Consider the following 22,074-nt stretch of genomic DNA (forward strand, 5'->3'; position numbering starts at 1 on the left):
ATGCGAGCGGGCCGCCGTCATACAGCTTGATGAGAAGCAGCGGCAAAGCAACACACAGCCACCAAAGGTCAACGGCAGCAAGGATGTCATGCTGGTTTTTCAGACAATAGGGGAGCCGGCCAGTGGAGCTTCTTGGAGTTGAGCTCTGAGGCAGACAATGGTTGATCTCTGTCCAAGATGAGCTTCCAATAAGGAGCCGGGCATTTTACGATGCTGAATTCTCCTCCGCCTCAGCAAAAGGATTTTCAATTGCCTATGTGGCCAGATAGACTTGGGTCTGATCTTGCAGAGCCTTTCCCTCAGAGAGCTTTGGTGGCATTTTTATTTTATTTTATTTGATTCAGCATTACAGCCAGTGGAGTGTGAGTGTGTGTGTGTGTGTGTGTGTTTGTGTGTGTGTGCGCACGCGCGTGTGTGCGTGAGTGTGTGTGTGTGTGTGTGTGTGTGTGTGTGTGTGTGTGTGTGTGTGTGTGTGTGTGTGTGTGTAATCTTTCTGTTATAAAATCTCTTGATTTCGTAATCAAGAGAAGCCTCTATTCCTATCAACAACTCAATCAAAGCATGGTTTTTGTTTTTTTTTCTTCTATGAGCGGGCGTCAAGGGGGTTTGTGGGCATTAAAGGACTCTTTGACGAGGCTTGGCTTCTGCTCTCAGAGCCGTTATCGTCCAGAGGGCTGTTGTCTTAGATTGTATTTTAGTAGTCAACATTGTGAAAATAGTTACAGCTCAAAAATCTATGGACCTGACACCTAATCGGTATCCCTCAGACACTGCAGACTTACTGAACCGGGGCAATACCATACAAAAGCTCAATTCATTTCTATCGCACAGGCTAATTGCCTAATTGATTGAGGTCAATCGGAATTTACAATTGTTGTGAATAATCTAAATAAGTAATCAACAAATCATCACAATTTGCGAACTGAATGTTGCTCAAAAGTGTATTTTGGATTTGTTCTAGTTGAATGATGCACGATGATGTGCTACATTTAACAGCATTTTTGCTATGTATGTTGCTGTGTGCCACTGCCACAGGGCAACTCAGGGCTGGGCTTCAGCATCGCCGGTGGGACAGACAACCCGCACATCGGAGACGATCCGGGAATCTTCATCACCAAGATCATCCCTGGAGGCGCAGCAGCGGAGGATGGACGCCTGCGGTAGGTTTCCCAGACTCCCAACTTTTTTAATAGGAGCCCCGCAGGAAAAAAAAGATTCATTTTTTGGGAAAACTCAAGATTCTAACAAAGGGGGCATAAGATGGAGGCTTCCAAATAGTCAGAGGGTCATAAGCTACAGGTGCTTGTGTGTTCAAGCATGTGGCTCGTGTCTGTAATAATCTTTACATTTCTACTATTGGTCACACATGGTACTTCTATATGTCATGTTTTTGAAAGCTGCGTGTTTTATTGTCTTGGGACAATTTTTCTCCCAGCAGCTGCTACTCCTGAACTTTCGGTGCTTGCACCTCCTGTTATTTGTCATTTGTGAGCTGCATCACCTCCAGCACAGTTGTGTTATTTCCTGCCTGTGTACTATCCAGTGCACCAGGGTTATAATCAGTATCAGAGAAACACGGAGGCTCCCACTGTATCATCTTACGTTTATGGTTCAATTTGTGCTTGGTGAAACCAGTTCCAATTGTTTTTTGTTGTTGATATTCTCACATGGTCACATGGTGCTCTGACCCAAGAGAGAACATTTGAAGTAAATGTGGAAGAAACCTTTGGGTCAACAAATGGTTAAAATGGTTCTTACTGTAGCATACAGTATGTGATCACATTATTTCTACGATAGATTTCTTGACATATCATCGCTGGAGTTTTTTTTTGTTGTTGTTTTTTTTACCCAATTTTGGATTTATATAAGAAAAGAACATTCCCCTCCCCTCCATGTAACTCCCCTCCTTGTTAGTACATCTCACATTACCAAATATACACCAATCAGCCACAACATTAAAGCCATCACTAATAACCACTAATATTGTGTAGCCCCCCCCCCGTGCCGCCAAAACAGCTGTGACCCATCGAGGCATGGACTCCACAAGACCTCTGAAGGTGTCCTGTGGTATCTGGCAGCAAGACGTTAGCATCAAATCCTTTAAGTCCTGTAAGTTGCGAGGTGGCTCGGGCTTGTTGTTCCAGCACATCCCACAGATGCTCGGTAGGATCGGACCCTAACCCCGGCCATCCACATGATGTAGAAGAAGACATGATTCATCAGACCATGCCACCTTCTTCCATTGCTCCATGGTCCGGTTCTGAGGCTCACATGCCCATTTTAGACGCTTTCAGCGATGGACAGGGGTCAACATGGGCACTCTGACCGGTCTGCGGCTACGCAGCCCCATACACAGCAAGCTGCGATGCACTGTGTGTTCTGACACCTTTCTGTCATAGCAGCATTAACTTTTTCAGCTACAGTATTTGTGGTACAGTAGCTCTTCTGTGGGATTGGACCAGATGGGCTTGAGTTCGCTCCCCACGCACATCAATGATACCACTTTTGGTAGGTACTAACCACTGCATACTGGGAAGACCCGACCAAACCTACCGTTCTGTAAATGTTCTGACCCAGTCATCTAGCCATCACAATTCGGCCCTTGTCAAAGTGGCTCAAATCCTTACATTTGCCCATTTTTCCTGCTACCAACACATCAACTTCAAAAACTGACTGTTCATTTGCTGCCTCATATATCCCCCCCCTTGACAGGTGTCATTGGAACAAAATGATCAATGTTATTCACTTCACCTGTCAGTGGTTTTAAGGTTGTGGCTGATCGGTGTATATCCACTCGCCGCCGTGTAAAAGCCAGATAGCTGTTAACATGACATTTTATGTACCGTCTGCACCCTGCAGAGTCGTTGTAGCAGCGGGAGTCTGGCTACTTCTGCTTTCGCTTCCACATGCGCTCATGTCTCTGCCCAAGCCACGGTCCCTGAAGCATAACTGTTGATCACAGATGCAGGAGGGGTGCCTGCGACATTGCATGCATGCCAGAGAACCTCAAGTGGATCACAGCTGCCAAGGGCCAGGGGAATAAATCATGCTTATACCTAATTGATGGTCGCCCTCTCCGAGACGGACAGGGTGCCTAATGCATTCCGGTCTAATCCCCAACAGGGAATTTGGATTTCCTAATAACATTGTAGAGGCCAAGCAAACTTTGCTTGCTTCTGCACTGAGACACTGTTGCAGTACATTTACCAAGCCAAAGGCATAGATATGGAAACGGCTCTGAGAAGAGAATGTAGATCTTTGAAATTGTGAGTATTTTAAATATTTTTAACACCTGGTTTGAGATCGCACATGCCCCAAAAGTGTTTTGGGACATTTCGGGGCAGTTCAGTCGTGTTAATGCTGAACTTAAGAAGGAATCAAAGAAGGCAGGACTGCTTGCACCGCGGTGTAAAAGACACGGCGAAACCAAAACATTGGTAAAATGTGAAATCTGTCTCATGTTTCATCATGCCGGAGGTCCTCTCTCTGGATAAAAATAAACACTAATTTGTCCGAGGAATGATGGAGATTTATGATTACAGTCAGTCGTCTTTTGGACCAAGTCACTGCTAGACACCTAGCTTGTCATCTAGCCAATCAAGCCGGAGCACGTGGAACACCCAACGAAGCTGTCTTTTGTCCCGGAGAGGGGAGAAAGCTTCTGCCTGGTAATTGAACAATAACCAAAAGTGACCTTTTCTTTATGAAAGAGAGGTCAATACATTTAAGGGACGATACAGGATGTTTAAAAAAAAAAATTTGAAAGCGGAATTGATATTCATTTTCCTGAAGAGGAGCCTGTGATGGTACTTGTGTTGACCCTTAGCGAGATGGTGATGACGTGGGCAGATTCTCTCGCTCTGCTTCCCACCGTCGGAGGAGGGAGTACGCGAGTACGCTGGGTCCCAGCTGGCTCCTACGCAGACCCCCCCAGGGGACATGTGTCCTTGAGTGTTAGGGTATGGATGCTTTGGTCTGCACCGCAGGGAATTCAAACTAAGCTTCTCTCTGGCTGTGACTTTTCAGCACTTGTATCCTTGGCCATGTGCACAAACATACACACACACACACACACACACACACACACACACACACACACACACACACACACATATGCTAATGGCAACTCTGATAAGCCAGAGGGCTTATCTCACTCTCACAAACAGACAAACACGCGTTCACATATGAGCGGTTAACATGCGTAGGCCCACATCAGATCAGAAATTTGCTCAAAATAATAAACTTGCATATGCATCAACAACTTCCGGTCTTAACAGTCCCACTACTGTGTGTTTGTGTTTGTGTGTGTGTGTAAAATATAATATTTATATTTGCCACAATGACAAATATACCGCCTATTCAAAGTCATAGATTCACTGATTCTGATGGTATTTTCATGCTTCTCTGTACGGCCGACGCCCATTACCTGTGCTGCGCCCTCTTTTTCCAGAGTGAACGACTGCATCCTGCGGGTGAATGACGCCGACGTGTCCGAGGTGTGCCACAGCAAGGCGGTGGAGGCCCTCAAGGTGGCGGGCTCCATCGTGCGCCTCTACGTGCGTCGCCGCAGGCCCATGCTGGAGACCATCCTCGAGATCAAACTCATCAAAGGACCCAAAGGTTCCAGGCGGCCGCCATTTTTTCCTCTTCACCCCTTAAAAGTGTGTCCAATGTGTTTCCAACGTGTCATTGTTGCATCTCCACCGGGGGCGATGCCTCATCGGATTGGCGTCATCGGATCGACTGAGAAGAATTGCTTAATTTGTTGAACCTATGATTTAGCATTTCTCAACTTTACCTTCATTTCTGAATTTGAGTATAAGTGAAGAAAACCTAGAATGTACCTGCCTGCTAAGGAACGGCTGCCGCTGACGCCGCCCACCCATGAGCAGAAAGCAACAAAGAAACAAATCAAACGTAGTCAGGCTAGCTGGGCTGGCCCCACTCTCCACGTCTAACCAGCTGATCTCATCCACACACACGCAGGGCTCGGCTTCAGCATTGCAGGTGGGGTTGGAAACCAGCACATCCCGGGGGACAACAGCATCTACGTCACAAAGATCATCGATGGCGGGGCAGCGCAGAAGGATGGCCGGCTACAGGTCGGAGACAGGCTGCTCATGGTGAGTAGAGCGAGGGGCACCAACTCGTGCTATTTTTATGCCAGATTACGGCAAATCATGTTTTGTTTTGTTATGGTGATTCAAATCTTGGGTACATGAAAAAAGAACTAAGATTAAAATAGAATGAAACTGGATCCGGTAAAGTCGGCACCATAGAACACAACTTTAGAACTTAATCATGATGATCTTGATTTCGTAAATATGGTTTGTATAGCGTCTTTTCGGTGCTGAGGCAACGGCTGCTGCACAAGTGTCGGTGTCTGCCGGATGTACTGAAGAGAAGCCTGGTCTGGTCATTGACTGAAGTCAAGTTTATTTACAGTATAGCTCCCAATCGCAGTTGCTCTACAGCCAAAAAAAGACTTTGCAATAGGGGTTCTCAACCTTGTTTGGCTCATGGCCCTGTTTTTACTTTGCCAAATTCTTGCAACAGCAGCAATTAGAGCAAAGAGAAAATGTTCCTCTTTCATTTATTAATATTTTGGAGGCAGCACCACTAATGTTAGTTAGGCTAAATAAGAAGCTTTTTTCTGTATGAAGCATAAGGATAAAAGGCTCCTAGTGGATAGTAATTGGGATTTATTTCAGATCTATTGAACAGCTTTTAGCCTTGCAGGCTCATATTTAACAGAGAAGGCTGTGACGATACTATGTTGGGCTCATAGAAACTCACAGAAAAAGCTTGGTATTTTCGAAAGGGTCTTCCCTTCCAGGTAAGTCGGGCGTGACGCGGTCACTGTGCGGGCAGCCAAAATGGAAAAGGGGAAGCAGCTAAGCACACGACACATAATAGCGCAGTCATAATGAAAGGCGAGTGACGACCGCTGTCCAAGTGGAGGGGACGACGGTCACCAAGACGACAGCACAGTCAAGGGTCAGCACAGTGCTATTCACTGTCCCCGTCATCACCTTGATAGCAAGGCCGTGACTGCAACGACACCTCTTCCCACCAGACTCCGTCGAAGGGAGTGAGGTGTTGGAATGAGGCCCTGCCAACGCAGGCATTGACAACCAGCAGCTACTGGGCTGGGCAACATGTCCAAATGAAAATGATTTATGAATATAATTTTAAATAATATAATTTATAACTTGTAACCCCCCCCCCCTTTTCCCCGTTACTTTGAATCCTTGCACTTTTGGGGGTTTGACATTGAAACCTTATTTCAATATTCAGTTTGATTGACTATTCCAGTTTTACATGGGTAAGAACACTTTCTATCCAATTCCACAACTGAATCCAAGAATATTGTGAAACTGCTTGAGAGCCATTTTAGCAGGCCCCTACTCCCAGCCTCTGACCAAAAGAGTCACAGAAAGGAAGCGAGATGTCTCGTACATACGAAACAGCTCTGGGTCGCAGGACACCGCAAGGATGCGGGGCTCATGAATCTACAGCGGTGGACCTGAAGAGCGAAGGAGGAAGAAAGTCAAAGAGCCAGGCAGACTGCAGCTCAGGCACCAGCCCACTCCCAAACACACAGCAACAATCCGTGGTTGTTTTAAGCTAGATCTGTTTTGAGACAAAGTCAAATAAAACACATAGCTTACCAAATGTTTTGAGTTTGTACAAATTTTAATAAGAATACAATTGCAATTAGTCAATTTGTGTTTTTAAGATTAAATTGTACAAGTTGAGGCCAATCTTGGTTATTTGCCTTAAAATATGCTACTTCAAGGACTTCCACCTTTTTGAGATCCAAAAAAAAAAAAAAAGGCCTGTCAAAATATATCACTTTAATTTATGAATATATCCTGTGAGCCTTTTATCCTTGTGCATTCTGACATTGTTCCTCTTTCGGCACCCTCTTTCTATCTGGTCATCCAAGTGATCAAATTAAGTTCCTGGCACCTATTTGGCAAGTAACAAAACAGCCCTCTGCAGACTGTCCACGCTGAGAAGATGGCCGCTCTTCAACAGGGCATCCCCTTGTTTAACCAGCCATTAATTGAATTACCTTCCTTCCTACTGTCCTGCTGTCACCCTCAGACCATCTGTCATCATCCCGTTTGCTGGAGGAGTGAGGGAGGGAGGGAGGGAGGGAGGGAGAGGCTATGGGACTATGAGATAAAATAAGTAGCCTCTTAAGATGCCAGCAGGGATCCAATGACTCTCCACCTCACCCCCTCTCTTGTTGTGGGTCACAGGTGAACAACTACACCCTGGAGGAGGTGTCTCACGAGGAGGCGGTGGCAATACTGAAGAACACGTCAGACGTGGTGTACCTAAAGGTGGGGAAGCCCACCAACGTGTACTTATCAGATCCTTATGGGCCGCCTGATATCACGCACTGTGAGTCCCTCGCTTCTTTTCCTCCATTCTTGTCTGTGATTTGGAAGCAGTAGAATCAGAATCTGTTTATTGGGCCAAGTGCATTTTCATATAGAAATAAATGGGTCTTTGTAATAGTTGGTGCATTTTAGTTTGCTTTGAAAAAATGTTTAAATTGTGTGTGAAATACAATTTTCCCCTACACCTATGTAAAGATATGTGAAAGTGTGTATCCAATGTGACTATTTACCAAATGCGCAAAGCTATTTTAAATTTAATCGCTTCTATTTAATGTTTGGATGCTTGACTGTCCATTTGGACTTGGAACAACATGGCATTTTCCATTGCCATGAGCAAGTTTTACCAGATCGGCTTCATTACCAGCCAAAGGCTGTCTGTATCTGTAAACACACTTATCTCACAATTTTCTAAACTTTTATTCGTCTATTCTCCCTCTCTCTCTCTCTCTCTCTCTCTCTCTCTTTCTCTCTCTCTCTCTCCCTTTCCCTCTCTCTCTCTCTCTCCCTCCCTCTCCCTCTCTCTCTCTCTCGCTGCCCCCTCTCCAAATGCAGCATTCTCTCCAGCCATGGAAAATCATATCTCTTCCCCTGGCAACAGCGGCACTCTGGAGTACAAGTCCGGTCTGCCTCCCATTTCCCCCGGGAGTTACTCCCCACTCCCTAAGCACTTACTGGGTGACGAGGACATAAACAGGTTGGATGGTTTTTCCTTCTTACGGTAATTACCCGCCAGACTACCACTACACTAGAGCTACAGGTAGAGGCTTCTTGTCCCCGACCCCCAGTCCGTCCTCGTTCTCCCATCGCTGTTTAACCCCAGCTGTCGGGGCTATGAACTGTGTGTTCTTTGTGTCATGTTCTGTTGTGTTGCTTGTGTGTGAAAGATTTTGGGCTCAAAAAGTCAGAAAATGTTTCCTGACTAGTTAAAGGTTTTTCAGTCCTGCATCTTTGCAGTATTGTCTGTTGTTGTTTTTTTGTCTGCTTAAGTGTGTTTTGTAGTGAATGTTTGTCTTTAAAAAAAATATATATATTTTGATGAGCACATCCACAAAGCATTGAAGTATTTCTTGAATAGTTAATCCCCGCTCTCCCACGTCGCTGCGAACAAAAATCCATGCTGTTGTCAACAATCTTCTTTTTAGGTAGACACGTGGTTTTGTTTTTTTCCTAGTTGGTCAGTTGAGGGTTTTTGGGTTTTTTTCAGCTGCCACTTCAGTCAGGATGACATTTGCTTTCATCTGTCGTCTTCCTGTAATTGTCTCTCTTTTTTTCTCTAGCTTTCTTCCTGCCTCTCACTCACTCTTGTCTTCTGTTTATCTTTACCGCTTAATAAGGTTTTGGTGCACAGTCAAACACACACACACACACACACACACACACACACATCTCATTCCACCCTGCACCTAATCCAAATAGAAGCTGATACCATCTGCCTTCAGATTGCTGTAAATATAATGCCGGTCCTGGATTGTGTGTGTGTGTGTGTCTGTGTGTGTGCGTGTGTGTGTGTGTGTGTGCGTGCATGCATGCGTGCGGACAAGCAGAAGCAAGGCTTGTTGTTTAAATGCCATTAGTTAAATGTCTGAGTTGCTTTTGGGACATGTTTTCAAGGTAGGGCTGAGTGATATATTGTTTAAATATATAATATGTCATATGAGACTAGATATCGATATAGTTAAATGTTGTTTTTTTAAGGCTGCATTACAGTAAAGTAATGCAAATTTCACAACTTTGTAGGCTGTTCTAGCTGTTCTTATCAATGCCTCTACCTGCTTGGTTATAATAGCCACACTATTAACAATTGTTTCTCAATTGTTCTCCATTATTACTATATCTATTGGAAGGGCAGTGCTCTAAACATCCTGGCCAGTGAGGATTGATGGACAGGCAAAGGCAACTTTTCAGCTAAATCAACATGAGGAAAGCAAGCCAGCCATGGCAATGTCTTTGAACAAACCAGAGGTATGTTCTGATCTGGGCTCTTAGGCTAAATGCATCGCTGCAGGCCATACCAAGAATCCTGTAACCCATTTGCAAAAAAAAAAAATCTAAAACGTGGACCCGTAGAGAGCTTACAAAGAGTTTGCTTGGGAGCGACTATTAGTCGATTGACCCCCACATGGTAAGTGTGGGTTCACTGAAGGATTATTACCCCCATTCTGTGTGTAACTAAGAGGGTTACCATTTGCTCTCAGCTAGAGTATTGTACTCTAATAGCCTTCTGGATTACTATAACAACCCGGGCTGCATTTGTTCATATTCTCTAGTCCAAAAATATGGCTCAGCAGCGCCACTTGTTTTTTTTCTGTTAAAATGTCAAGTAAACCATAATCCACCTAGAGAAAGCTCACCCGTATGATTCGAGCAACACCTTGTCCTTTTACTTTAACATTAAACTTAATCATTCATGTTTCTGAGAGTGCCAGAGTAATTAGGCACCCAAGGCTTCTTTGTTATCTCAGATCCCTGCACAGATTTTCTTTCACCTGCAAACTGCCATATTTTGCTGCTGCGCCCCAGCTTGGAAAATGTGAGGTCTAAGGGCCACTGAAAGCACAAGGATCGCGAAAGAACTTACTGAATCTTCGGGTTCTGTGATCTTTTTAGGCTTCTGATTTGCGGAGGTTGTTGCTAATGCTGCATTCACATGCAACACGGCGACGGCAAACGGCACTTTCTGAACCGAGCGAGGGTGAGGTATCATGGCAAAACGTGACAATATGGTGATGTACAATTAAGACTCCAATGAAATATATGAAACTAAAAAAATTTCTGTCTGTTCTTATATATGAGAATTTTAGTGATGCATGTAGCTATAAAACTCCATCTTACTATTAATATTTCATTGCAAACTTAAATAAATGTCACATTCCTTCCAAAACGTATTGTCATTCATAGTTGGTTAGCTTTACACAAGCCGGCTATAAAGCATCATATTCATCTCCAAGCATGTTTGACGATGGATTATTTCACATTCTGGATATATTTATGGATATGCAGCTTCAAAAGAGAGTGCATCTATAGAGATCTGTTTCCTGGCCGTGATCAATAATCTGTTTACTGAGATTGATCGATGGCTGATTACCTGGGTTCCACTGGCAATAGAAGCACTTCTTTGATTATTAGTTATTCATATTTAGGGGTCCAGCCCCGAAGAGGCGGGAACCCTATTGCTATTGTTAATAAAAAAAAAAATACGTCAGTTGTCTATTGATGTCATGGATGTGCTGCACTCACAGACAAGTTAATAAAAATGTGTATTCGGGACGGTCCCGACATGCCCTCGTCCAAGTTTGATCAGGGTTAGTCCATTATTTTGGAGTAATTAAGTAAAAAACTATTTGTTTTATCATCTCCGCAACATGCGCACATGTGCAAATGGCGGCTCGCACAGGTCACATCAAAGCATTGCAGTCTAGCGATTGGTCAACAACCGGGTCCTCACCAAGATGGCAGCACGTAGAGATGTAACCGACGTCAGATTTTCATGGATGTCATGGATTTGATGAATCCACAGACAATCTGAATAAGATTTGTATATTTGGGGCAGTTCTAACATGACGTAGCTCAGGTTTCATCCAGATCGGTTCAGTGTTGTGGATGGAGTTTGTGATCAGCAATAGCTACCTCACCAAGATGGCGCCACATCGCATAACGTATAAATCTTTGCACATATGCACAAGTTGACAGAGTACGCAGATCACGTGATAGCACTGCAGTCTACCAGGCCGTTATGAGTGAACTCCTGCACTCATAAAATATACTGGAGGAGATAGTCAGGACACCAGGCTCTCCCTGGATCGATGTCGGCTCCGGCAGGCAGCGTTGTCGGCTCCAATCGGCCTGCTTGTTGATTGGACTTTCAGCTGACTGCAATTTTCCCTTGTTTTTCTTCTGATCGCAATTATCCATGTGCGGCAAAGTTAATTTCCACAGTAAATCGTGATTGGACTTGAATTAAAGGAATATAAGATACAAACTCTTAACCATACAAAGTTACAAGGTGACACGTATTATTTTATTACTATTAACCTTTATTATGTTTGAAAAAAATGTAGTTAAGGTATTACCAGAAGACAATTGCATTAAATAAAGTGCAGAATATTAAGTATCATAAATATATACGCTTCTGAGGGCAACTGACATGTTCTACAGAATAAAAACCCAATAGCGTCACTGTCAGAATGTATAGACATTCCAGAGATATCAATGTCTACAAAGTTCCTGAATTATAATTACTGGTAACAATAACCATAAGCAATTACATAATACAAGGAACATGTATTTATTATGTATGTGTTTTGAAATATTTTCGCTCCTTTTCGTTTTTGGTGTAGCCCACTACACACAATTCATTTCATTATTTATCCTCAACAATTTAAGTTAAACCACTTACCTTAGTTTATTTATTTATAGGGTTTCTAAAATACATTATTATTGTGAAGACAGTTTTCTGTTGATTTACAAAGTGCCATAAAATAATTCTGTTCCCAAAAATGGATTAATAATTGTGATAAATAATCATGATCACAATATTGACAAAAATAATTGTGATTATCATTCCAGCCATGATTATGCAGCCCTACTTCAGAAGGATAACCGCTGTTAGTTGCGGCATAGGAAACCCGCCCACAGCCTCAAACACCGCCCCATTATAGAATAACGCTGTAACCAGGCCGGAACAAATGAACTTCTGCAGTCACAAAACACACCGGGACAGAGAGCCAAAGCACACTCGTACATAACTTTAATGAAGGGCCGACTACCCTGGACCCCGCGTATTGCTGCCTGCAGCTATCGTTAATTTTATTATTATACAAGCAACAACCTGGAGCTGCAACTTTACCAGACCAACCACGCCACCACCACCTCCAAATACTCCATCTGCTTCCTCGCTACAAGCACCAAACAGCATGCAATTAAGAAATTTAAAAAAACAACAACTTTGATATCAGTCCACGTGTTTTGTTCAAGCCATTTATGTGCGATAGTGCAGAGAAAACTGCATCTACCAAGTCCGACTCCAAAACTTCAGGTCACTGGCAGCCGCAGCAAACATGCGCAGGAGAGTCGGCTCCTTGCCTACGTAATATCCTGCTGTAATTCCAGCGCGGAGGATGGCAAAAAGTTAAGAAATGTTAACTTTGCACGGCAAATGCCCTCTGCCGGTCTGCCGTCATGCTGTTGTCCACCAACATGACTTCCGGTCTACCATGTTCCTTGTGAATACAACATAAGATGTAGGACTACACACCAAATTAACCACTTGATGCGATTTGGCCAAAGCTAAATTTCTTTTGAATTGGCTAATGAATACAGTAAGGAAAGGGCATGCGTTTGTAACTGTTTATTTAATTACTAAATGATCTGGGTTCAAAATACTTGCTACTTGAATTGGTACAAATATACACTTTAACCTCACTGTTGTCGTGCCATTTCACATGCTTTGTACAAGGGACCCTCCGTTTAAAATCAAATACTTTTCTTATGTCCAAATACCTACTGCGTTCTCTTTATTTTTAATCTGTATCGCAGTGCTTTGAATTTAAATCCTCCTGTCTCAAAAGGAAATCCAAGCTAACGCACGTTGACTCAGGTTAACCTAAGGTCATCCTAATTAATCACATCTTCTCTGGAAATTCTCTTTGGAAGCGCCAGTATGTTTGAGCTCCTGTCATTTCCTTTAATGTTACAAGTAACCTGAAGCGATCCCAGAGGGGTTGCAGTTTCCATCTCCCGAGTTGTAAATAGCCAAAGTGAGCTTCAACTTCCAATCCAGCGAAAGGGACATTGAATAAGTCAAGAGATGGAAGGTTGAGTCCCCCTTTAATCACACAGTTGGACAGTTGGGCTCCATGCTGCCTCCGAATGGCGTGTCCAGCTCTTTATCATGTCACTGCCTTTCCACTATATGCTGGACTTTACTGCATAACTCAGCCCTGCCCAGCTGGCTATGAATGATTCAGGAGAGGAAATTGCACCAGCCGCCTTGACCTCCTGCTACTGCTGCTGCCGCCGCTTCCCCTTCCCAGCAGCACCTTGCCACCATAACTGAAGCACAACATGAACACAAAGCCTCAAAGTCAAGGTGGCACAGCGAGGTCCGGAAACCTTGACCAAACGTGATTCTCTCCATCTGATTTGAAGAACACCCAAATTCTGAGGACACGTTTCCGATATCTCTGTGGGATTCAATCGTTTTGAAAGACCGTTCTTCTCACCCATCACCCATGTTTGTATCACCCATGAACATGACCGGGATTCAACCTTGTGCCCGCCTCCGCTTTGGTGACGAGCCGTCGATTTTTAAAACACATGGCGCTCTGAGGGGAAGACTCTCTGAGTCTCCCACCCTTGAACCTTCCTTGAAAACATTTAATGGCACTTCTACATATTCTCCACTGGAATATCACTTGCGAGTCCCTTCACCCTGACTTCCCCTTCTTTGGACTGCCGGCGTAGCCTCTGAAGACATTTTCATGATATAAGAAAAGCCGTTCCCTTCATTGTTTACTCTCTTATGAGCCAATGCCATGCCAAGGCATACGGTAGCAACTTGATGTGATTTCACAATGAACCACCTCCTTGCTTGGGTAGGAGATCGTTTGAACTAGACAGCAACACTCAATTATAGACTTGACTAAACAGAATATAAAAGGTGACGTTCCTTTGAGTTTGTTTGTTGCCTTGTTCCACATACGTACACAACACGGAGATCCCCAGTGTGTTAACTTGGAGTAAATCCCACATGAAAATGACCACAGTAGGTGACTCTGGGTAGAGCTACAGACTTTTAACTGGATGCAAACACTTATACTGTATATACACACAGTATAAACATTGATATATTTAGTGTGTGTGTGTATATATATGTATATATTTACCTCCATATATACTGTATATATGTATATACACTGTATATATAGTGTGTGTGTGTGTGTGTGTGTGTGTGTGTGTGTGTGTGTGTGTGTGTATAGTATATATAGTATATATAGTGTATATACTAATAAAGGATGATGCAACGATGAGATGTTTGACACTGAGACGCTGTGCACGCAGCGCACACGCCGAAATATTGTTTGCAGCGTACAATATCGACTAGCCAGAGAGCTGGTCGTAAGTCAGAATGGTCTGTAAAAGTGGTAGATTGTTAAGCGAGGAGTACCTGTGTGTATATACAGTATATACTGAGTATATATATATATTGTATACATATACTGTATACTATGTGTGTGTGTGTATATATATATGTATGTATGTATATACAGTATGTGTGTGCATGTGCGTGTGCGTGCGTGTGTGTTCGTGTGTGTGTGTGTGCGTGTGTGTGTGTGTGTGTGTAAAAGTCTACTCTAACATAATTGTTTCACAGCATCACCACCAACCGAGTGCATGCACACACAACAACAAACTGTCTCAACGCTTGCATATACTACTGTATCACTCAAACAAAGGGCAGTTTAATGAAAGATGGGAAAGCGAATACATGTTTGTGCTTCAAGGAGAAAAACCGGTATGTCTTCTGCGTTACGAGGCAGCGTCGGTGAAGAAGGAACACAATTTACGTCGGCCTTTTGACACCAAACACGGAGCCAAGTAGGCTCAGTTTAGCCTCCAAGAAAAACCTCAAATTGTCCAAGAATTATAAGGCAGACTGCAATCGCAGCAGAATGTGTTTACAAAAGCTACAGCCAAAAAAGGATGGAGTAGTGAAAGCTACTTTTATCCCGGCTAAAGAAATTGCCCCAGCTTCCAAGTGTATTTCAGAGGGTGCATTTTTGAAGCGGTGCGCGCTCAGGGGTATGTGAGCAGGTGTGCCCGGACCAGATACAGACTTTTAAAAACGTCGGTGTGTCAAGAAACACCACCGCAGACCGAGTGAAGGAACTAGCAGGCAATCTGACGACACAGCTGGCCGAAACGACACGCGGTTATCTGGCTTTTTCATGAAGCTGTTGATGAAAGCGCAGACGACACAGATAGAGCGCAACTGTCCATTTTTATAAGAGGCGTGAAGGCAGACTTCACTGTCAGTGAGGAGCTCTTTTGTCGATGTAATAACTTGTGTTTGATGATATTTGTCTTTGTTATTCACTTGAAAAGTTTGATCTTTGATTGGTGGAGTAATGTGGGTTTCTTAACCTGATAAAGGGAAGGGATTTATTTATGTTTAAATAACACAGAGCAATGTGCTTACATATATTTTTACATTTATGGAAATGCACGTATAATATTTGTAGACTTGAATATACTATAGAATATACTACTATACTATACAGTTACAATACATAATGCTGATGTGGCCCGGGGTGAAAATGAGTTTGACACCCTCTTGGTCCAAGAGGGATCAGTGGCGTACTCACGACAGTGTTTTTGAGGATGTGCTTTTTTATTTTTGCCATTTAAAATTCCTTCCCCTCACTGAAATGTGTTGTGTTTGGCTCTCTGTAGCATGCATCGTTTTTTCTATGTCTGTGTATTTATTTGTTAGTATGTTTGTTTTTACCAATGGAATTATTTGTAAATGACAACAAGCAATGCTGAAATCTAAATAAGCACAAGATTCTGTCAAGGTAGTTGTGACGCCCCCTTCACGATATCTTTCCTTTCCCGCCCTTCGATCAGAAACCCCTCGCTAGACGACGGAGACGGTCACAGGTTTGAGTCCCAACACTTCCAGTTGAGGTGAGGCATTTCCCGCCGGTTCGGTCCCATGACCTTGCATTCTCCTCTCCCATCCCATCTCCCCCCGCATTTGAATGGAATGTAATAAGATTTCATTTCCCCATGACGAAACTAGCCCCTTTTTTTTGTTCTGTTTCGTTATGCCTGAACAACATCACTGGGAACAAAGAGATTCCACCGCCCTCATTTGTTAGAACACATTGGGTTCCACCTTTATCCTTGGACTGAACCACCGGATGATATAACATTATTTCTACAAAATCAATTGTTACTCTAGTCAAGATTTGTCTAAATGCTCACCGTGTGGGATTTTGCCTCATTTTTGAAGTGCTGGATAGATATTTTAAAGCTTTATTATACTTATGGCCGCTTATCAAAAATACTTTCAATGGACATTGGTATTTTCTGATGATCCACAGTCCTATCTATAGCCCCAACCCTAACTGTAAAACTGACAATTATGTGTTGATACATTGAGAATGTCGCCTACAATTTGCTTTGAGACAATCGCAAGAATTTTTGGGGGCACTTTTGAGCGGGTTCTGTGGTGTTATTAATAAACAGACAGACAAAAACCAAAGGGTGGTGATTCATCTGGTTTTTGGAGGGATGGAATCCATTTTGAACTGCAAACAGACCACAGTTTACCTTTACGATAAGATTACGATCACCTTGGGGTGAATTCAGTCCTCAGCAGACACGTACTCATACTGTACGATCCGAATGGCTGACTTTGTCTGAGGAAGGTCGGTATCGTTATTGTTAATAATATAATTATAAGTAAAATACTGATATGAAACTGAGAAATAGTACCTACAGGGGACTTTTTCAATGGGACTATTACTAATTACTTGGACGTTGTGTTTCCCACTAATCTTTTATCACTGATCCAGAGATGCAAGAGAACTTGTATCTCCTTAATGTTCTTCAGAGATCTTCCCTGCTATATTTCTCCTTCTGTCCTTCTCACCTCATATGTTCTTGTCTTTTCTTCTCCCCCCGTCCGTCCTGTCAGTTCAGTCATCATGGCTGTTGGGCAGCTCATCTTGTCCTCCTCTTAGATAAGTCAATTGGCTATTGAATGATCAACTATCAGGCTACACATACTAATAAATCAGGCTACACATGCTATGTCCCCTGTGTTTATTTCTATCATCATCATTATTATTATTATTATTTATTTTCTTTTTTTTCATTATTATTATTTTTTTTTGTACATCTAAACCTCAAATGTTCAACGTTGGCAATCCAAACACGTCAACCTGTGATTAAACAAACCTAGTCCTTTAGTGTGTTTTTTTTTACTCTCCCTGCCTTGTCCTTCACTCATTTTGTCGTTTTGAGTATTTTCTTTTTATATGTTTTCACCCTCTTCCCATCCTTGTTCATTTTCTTTCTTTCTTTCTTTCTTTCTTTCTTTCTTTTTGCTCTTTTCATCTCTCTTCGCTGCATTCACGCCCCTCCATCTCCCATACTGGGCACTAACCCTCTTCTCTTGTCCCCCATCCCCCCACCCCCCACATCCCCCTCTTTGTAGGCCTCCCGAGCCAGTTTACAGCACTGTGAACAAAATATGTGAGAAAGCACCCTCCCCGCGACACTATTCCCCAGTGGAGTGCGACAAAAGCCTCCTCCACTCCGTCCCCTTCCCAACCTATCACTTAGGCTTGTTCCCCGACTCGGACGTCACCAGGTACTTTCCACCGCCACCCACACCGACAACACCACCCCTTCGCCCCGCCGCCACCTCCTTACCCGCATGGCGCCGCATGCCATTCTTCCATTCCACCTTCCCCTCACACTCTTACCCCCACCCCCCTCCCTCTCCGGCTGCTCTCGGGTTTTGCTCGTTGAAGCCGGCATGCCGCCGCTTCCATCTCCATTACCTCGCCCGCCGCGGAGCTTTCGATTCTTACCAGGGAGCCGCCGAGCCCTTATCTCTCCTCCACACATTGCGGGTTCGGTTAGAGGTATTAGTTGAGGGAGTACACGCAGGCGGTTTCGGTCCAAAACTTGGCGGAATACCTTGAGGCCGTGTATAACGTGTAAAGTCAGGCGAGCAAAATGATGCAATATTACTTTGAGGCATCTTTTGTTGTTATTTGACTTATATTGCTATATTTCTCTGCTTAAAGTGGTGGTTTAACATTTACATTTACCGCCGCCATATTGAAAGGAGCAAGTTTCCTGCAAGGGAAACTGATGTGCTACCCGACGAGTAATGAAGTCATACATTGTGAGAGATACGTTGGGTCATAAATTTGTCATTGCCGAGGCTGTTGCATGCTACAAATGTGACGTGTGACCTTGTCCGTGTGGTAAAATATTTTTACTAACCCAATAACTTCACCCATGAACCTTGACCTCTACTTCAGCCTAACCGTGTGCTCTCCAGCCTTAGCTCTTCTTATCGACCGTCTTTGTTCCCAGACTGAGCACTTAAGGGAAACATGCACGGACTTCACATCAATGTTTGGAATTTTCGTGAAACACACGCTGGCTCGGTTGGTTCGCATGAGCGAGTGAATGTGAGTGCGGCCTGTTTCTGCCGGTTGGCTGTGTGAAAGAATGAATGAATAGACAAAGAGCACATTAGGAAATCGAACAGAATCATTTTAGAAGTCATTTTATTTGTTTGTTGTGGATTTTTTGTTTTGGATTTGGAATTGAAATGACCTTCAATTATTTCCTTGAGGACATGTCGGTGTTGATTTGTCTGAAGTTAAATTATTGTAGAATTGACTTCTCAACTCACAAGTTCCATTCATTGGCTCAAGTACCGGTGAATCACCGCTGTTGGGGCCATTGGCATCCGGAGATGCAGCGAGGAGTTATCCAAACGAGGAAGCTGTATCGACAGCTCCAAGATGGCTCTCTGAGTCACTCACCAGCCTAGCTCCACTGTGGGGCTGAGCTGACTGGAGATAAAACAAGGTTTTATCAAATTAGATCAGAAACTGCATTCAAAATATTTTCTTTGATAATAGATTTTAGTTGCAGCTAAAGGTCTCGTGAGGTTCGAGTCCATTGGGTGCAACCATTATTCATGTCACGTGAGATGATGGCGGTTTAACGTAGTCGGCTATCGATAGATGGTCAGCATGGGAATTGTACTTACATACATTTTCTGTAAGTACAGTTTGAACAAACATGGAATATTTATTGTGGCATGTTTCCTTCTCATCTTTTTGTCAAACATGTCGAGATGGACTCATTTGCTTGTATTTAAAACACCCCATGATATTTAAACTCATGTATTTATGTGTCGTTAATTAACTTGGTCAAACATTACGCTTGAGAAAATCTCTCTAAATTAAGATTTTTTTTTTTTCCCGTGTGAGATGAGAGAATACCGTGTTTTATAAGAAAGATCTGCCTGTTAGTACAATCAGAATCAATCAGAATCATATCTATAATCGGACTGAAGGTCTTTTATAAAGGAGAAATGGCAACTCGTGGTAACAGGAATGTCTGAAACATTGGAATAAAACGTAGAAAATGTTGTATTAAGAATTGAGTCTTGTTAATGTGTTCTTTGCCCTGGCCTCGGTTGAAATGATCAGTTTAGATCGGCTCCCAAAGACGCTTTTATTTTTTTTAAAGAAGAAAAAAAATGCAGGACTGTAAAAAATGAAAAAGAAAAAAAGAAAACAGCTTCCCCTCCTCCTCTGTAGATTGTAGTTGCGGCGGCTTGTGACGTGCATCTTAATCATGGGCCGTGCGTCTCGTGTCACTCTTGCTGTCCTGCTGTCGGCGGAGAGGCCGGGAAGGACACAGACGGTGGGAGAACGTTTGGTTCGGCATCGCTGAGTCACTCAGCACAGACTCTGTCAGTGTGTCTTTAATGTGAGCGCGTGTGGATGCATTCTTAGCCCTTTTAATGGCTCAAATCCAGCAACTGCGGATACGTCATTGGCGGTGCGCTCCAACGCCGCCTCCTTTTCCCAACCGAGCAGGTCCAACTTATTCCACATGCCGTTCGAATTTACATATTGTATTATTTGAAATTTTGAAATCGAATCTACTTTGAGTATGGAATATTTTTTTCGTTTGTACGTCAAGAGCATTTGAAAGGGGAAAAAAAAAGGTTTCAGAAATTGATCTCTAGCTATTCACTGGAAATTATTGTGATCGGTGTCGCTCTCCATGAATAAGTTAAACCCTCTGCTTTTGGAGGCTGAATAAAACTCCCCAGTTGGACATTTTGCGTCATGATGCTTGTTAATTCAAGGGCAGTAGCCCCCGTCACAAACCTATTTATGAATTACAAGGACACTTCTATTCATTTCCACAGTTTTTTCCTTCAGCCACAAAGCAAAAGCGCTGTCTTCTGCTTATTATCGATGCCACCGATCCTCAGTTTTATTTTCTCACTCCCTCACTCACCTCTTAAAATTGCCATTTATTTATTTATTTTTACATTCAAGGAGAAATGACACTGGCTTGGACTGGAATGGCAATCCTTATTCTGGTAGAAGTTTTCAATTAGTCCAAAAGAAAGGCCTGTTTTGATTTAAAGGTTTGAGTAAGCAGAGAGGGGATTAGGCAGTGACACTGAGCCTTATTTGATTTATTATTTTGTGTCGTCTTCATTTATTATGAATAGTGGGATAATTTTGTGTGTAGTCGATTTGAGTATCCAGAGTGTCTTTCTTTCTTCCTTTACCATGTGGTTTGGTACCTGTATTGGCGATACCAGTTAGGAGTTAAATTTGTTTGTTTCATCCAGAGGATCCAGAAATTGTTGTGAAGAATTTTAAGTACATGGGGCATACACTGCATTCTTATGCCTTCATATTCCTTATAATAGGTACTTTTAGTGTGTGGAGCAGATACGTCGACTTCCTGTATAATGGCTGACGCACCCATGTCAAATTTAAAGTACTTATCTATCTGTCACTTGATTCAATAAGGACAGGCTTAAACAGTTTTTAAAACAGTGCTTTTCAGATTGCATTTAAATTGGAACCATTGGGCAACACATTGCATTCATTTTCAACAGCTTTGCTATGGGAAATGGATTGATTGCCTTTTTTTACTGTACTCACTGCAATTTACCAACTGACCAGTAGGTGGCCCTCTGTTGCCAAAGAGACGGACCTCAACTGCAATCTGACACAATGTGCAAAGGTTTGTGTGACACAATCTCTGTGCATATAGATTTGGATTATCTGGTGCACAGGGCTGCAATAAAATATCATTCAGAAAAGTATACATTGAGGGACATTGACTGAGGTTGAGACTTTTCTGGATATACCTCAAGAAGTGGTACCCCAAAAAAATTCATAGGTTGACAAGAGGAGAGATCGCATTTCTAATTTCTTTGCGTGACTCTGCGGGTGTGTGTGTTCAGGTGCATGGGGGGAGCACGATGAAGAGAGTCAAATGCAGATGTGGGCAACTAACCACCATATGACGGGGTCCTTTTCCTCCTCCATCAGAATTAGGACAAGTCGCTCTAAGTAGAGCAGGATTCCCCCGTGGCTCCTCTCCTCTCACACTCATTGTCCTCCGCCTTAGAGCCAGTAGCACCGATCCTTGTTTCCTCGCTGCCTGAGTGTGAGTGGGTGTGTGTGTGTGTGTGTGTGTGTGTGTCTGTGTCTGCATAGGCGTTTATGTCTTCTTCATCCACCTTTACTCTCGGACCCCCCGGTGACAAGATGCTAAGGCCGACGGAGCCCCCCGAGCTCATGTTCTACCTGAACTGTCTGTACAGGGAACCCAGGAAGATCGTGCTCCACAAGGGCTCCACGGGCCTCGGCTTTAATATCGTGGGCGGTGAGGACGGCGAGGGCATCTTTGTCTCCTTCATCCTGGCCGGGGGGCCGGCCGACCTGAGCGGAGAGCTGCGGAGGGGCGACCAGATCCTGTCGGTGAGCACGCAACCTCCTCCCTCCAACCTGCCGGAGGTCCAAACACTTGGGCGTAGGAGCATTTTTATTCAAAAGCAACTGCATTAAAAGTGCAGTTGCTAAAA

The 22,074-nt window shown here is 43.4% G+C and overlaps 1 protein-coding gene across 4 annotated transcripts in view; it reads left to right on the plus strand.

Annotated features, from left to right (window-relative positions):
- dlg2 (discs, large homolog 2) overlaps window positions 1–22,074 on the plus strand; it is a gene marked incomplete at both ends in the record, with an annotated part of 158,453 nt that overhangs the window by 115,119 nt on the left and 21,260 nt on the right. For 2 of the 4 annotated variants that reach the window (XM_080013295.1, XM_080013296.1), the window contains 7 exons: window positions 1,036–1,160; window positions 4,451–4,620; window positions 4,987–5,123; window positions 7,269–7,413; window positions 7,965–8,106; window positions 17,635–17,856; window positions 21,814–21,970. In XM_080013295.1, the coding sequence (XP_079869421.1) occupies window positions 1,036–1,160; window positions 4,451–4,620; window positions 4,987–5,123; window positions 7,269–7,413; window positions 7,965–8,106; window positions 17,635–17,856; window positions 21,814–21,970 (1,098 nt within the window). Of the gene's footprint in view, window positions 1–1,035; window positions 1,161–4,450; window positions 4,621–4,986; window positions 5,124–7,268; window positions 7,414–7,964; window positions 8,131–16,037; window positions 16,098–17,634; window positions 17,857–21,813; window positions 21,971–22,074 lie in introns of all 4 variants that reach the window. The other 2 variants (XM_080013293.1, XM_080013294.1) reach the window with 2 other exon arrangements.

Source organism: Zeus faber (genome assembly GCF_960531495.2).
Source record: "Zeus faber genome assembly, chromosome: 14".
Lineage (NCBI taxonomy): Eukaryota > Metazoa > Chordata > Actinopteri > Zeiformes > Zeidae > Zeus > Zeus faber.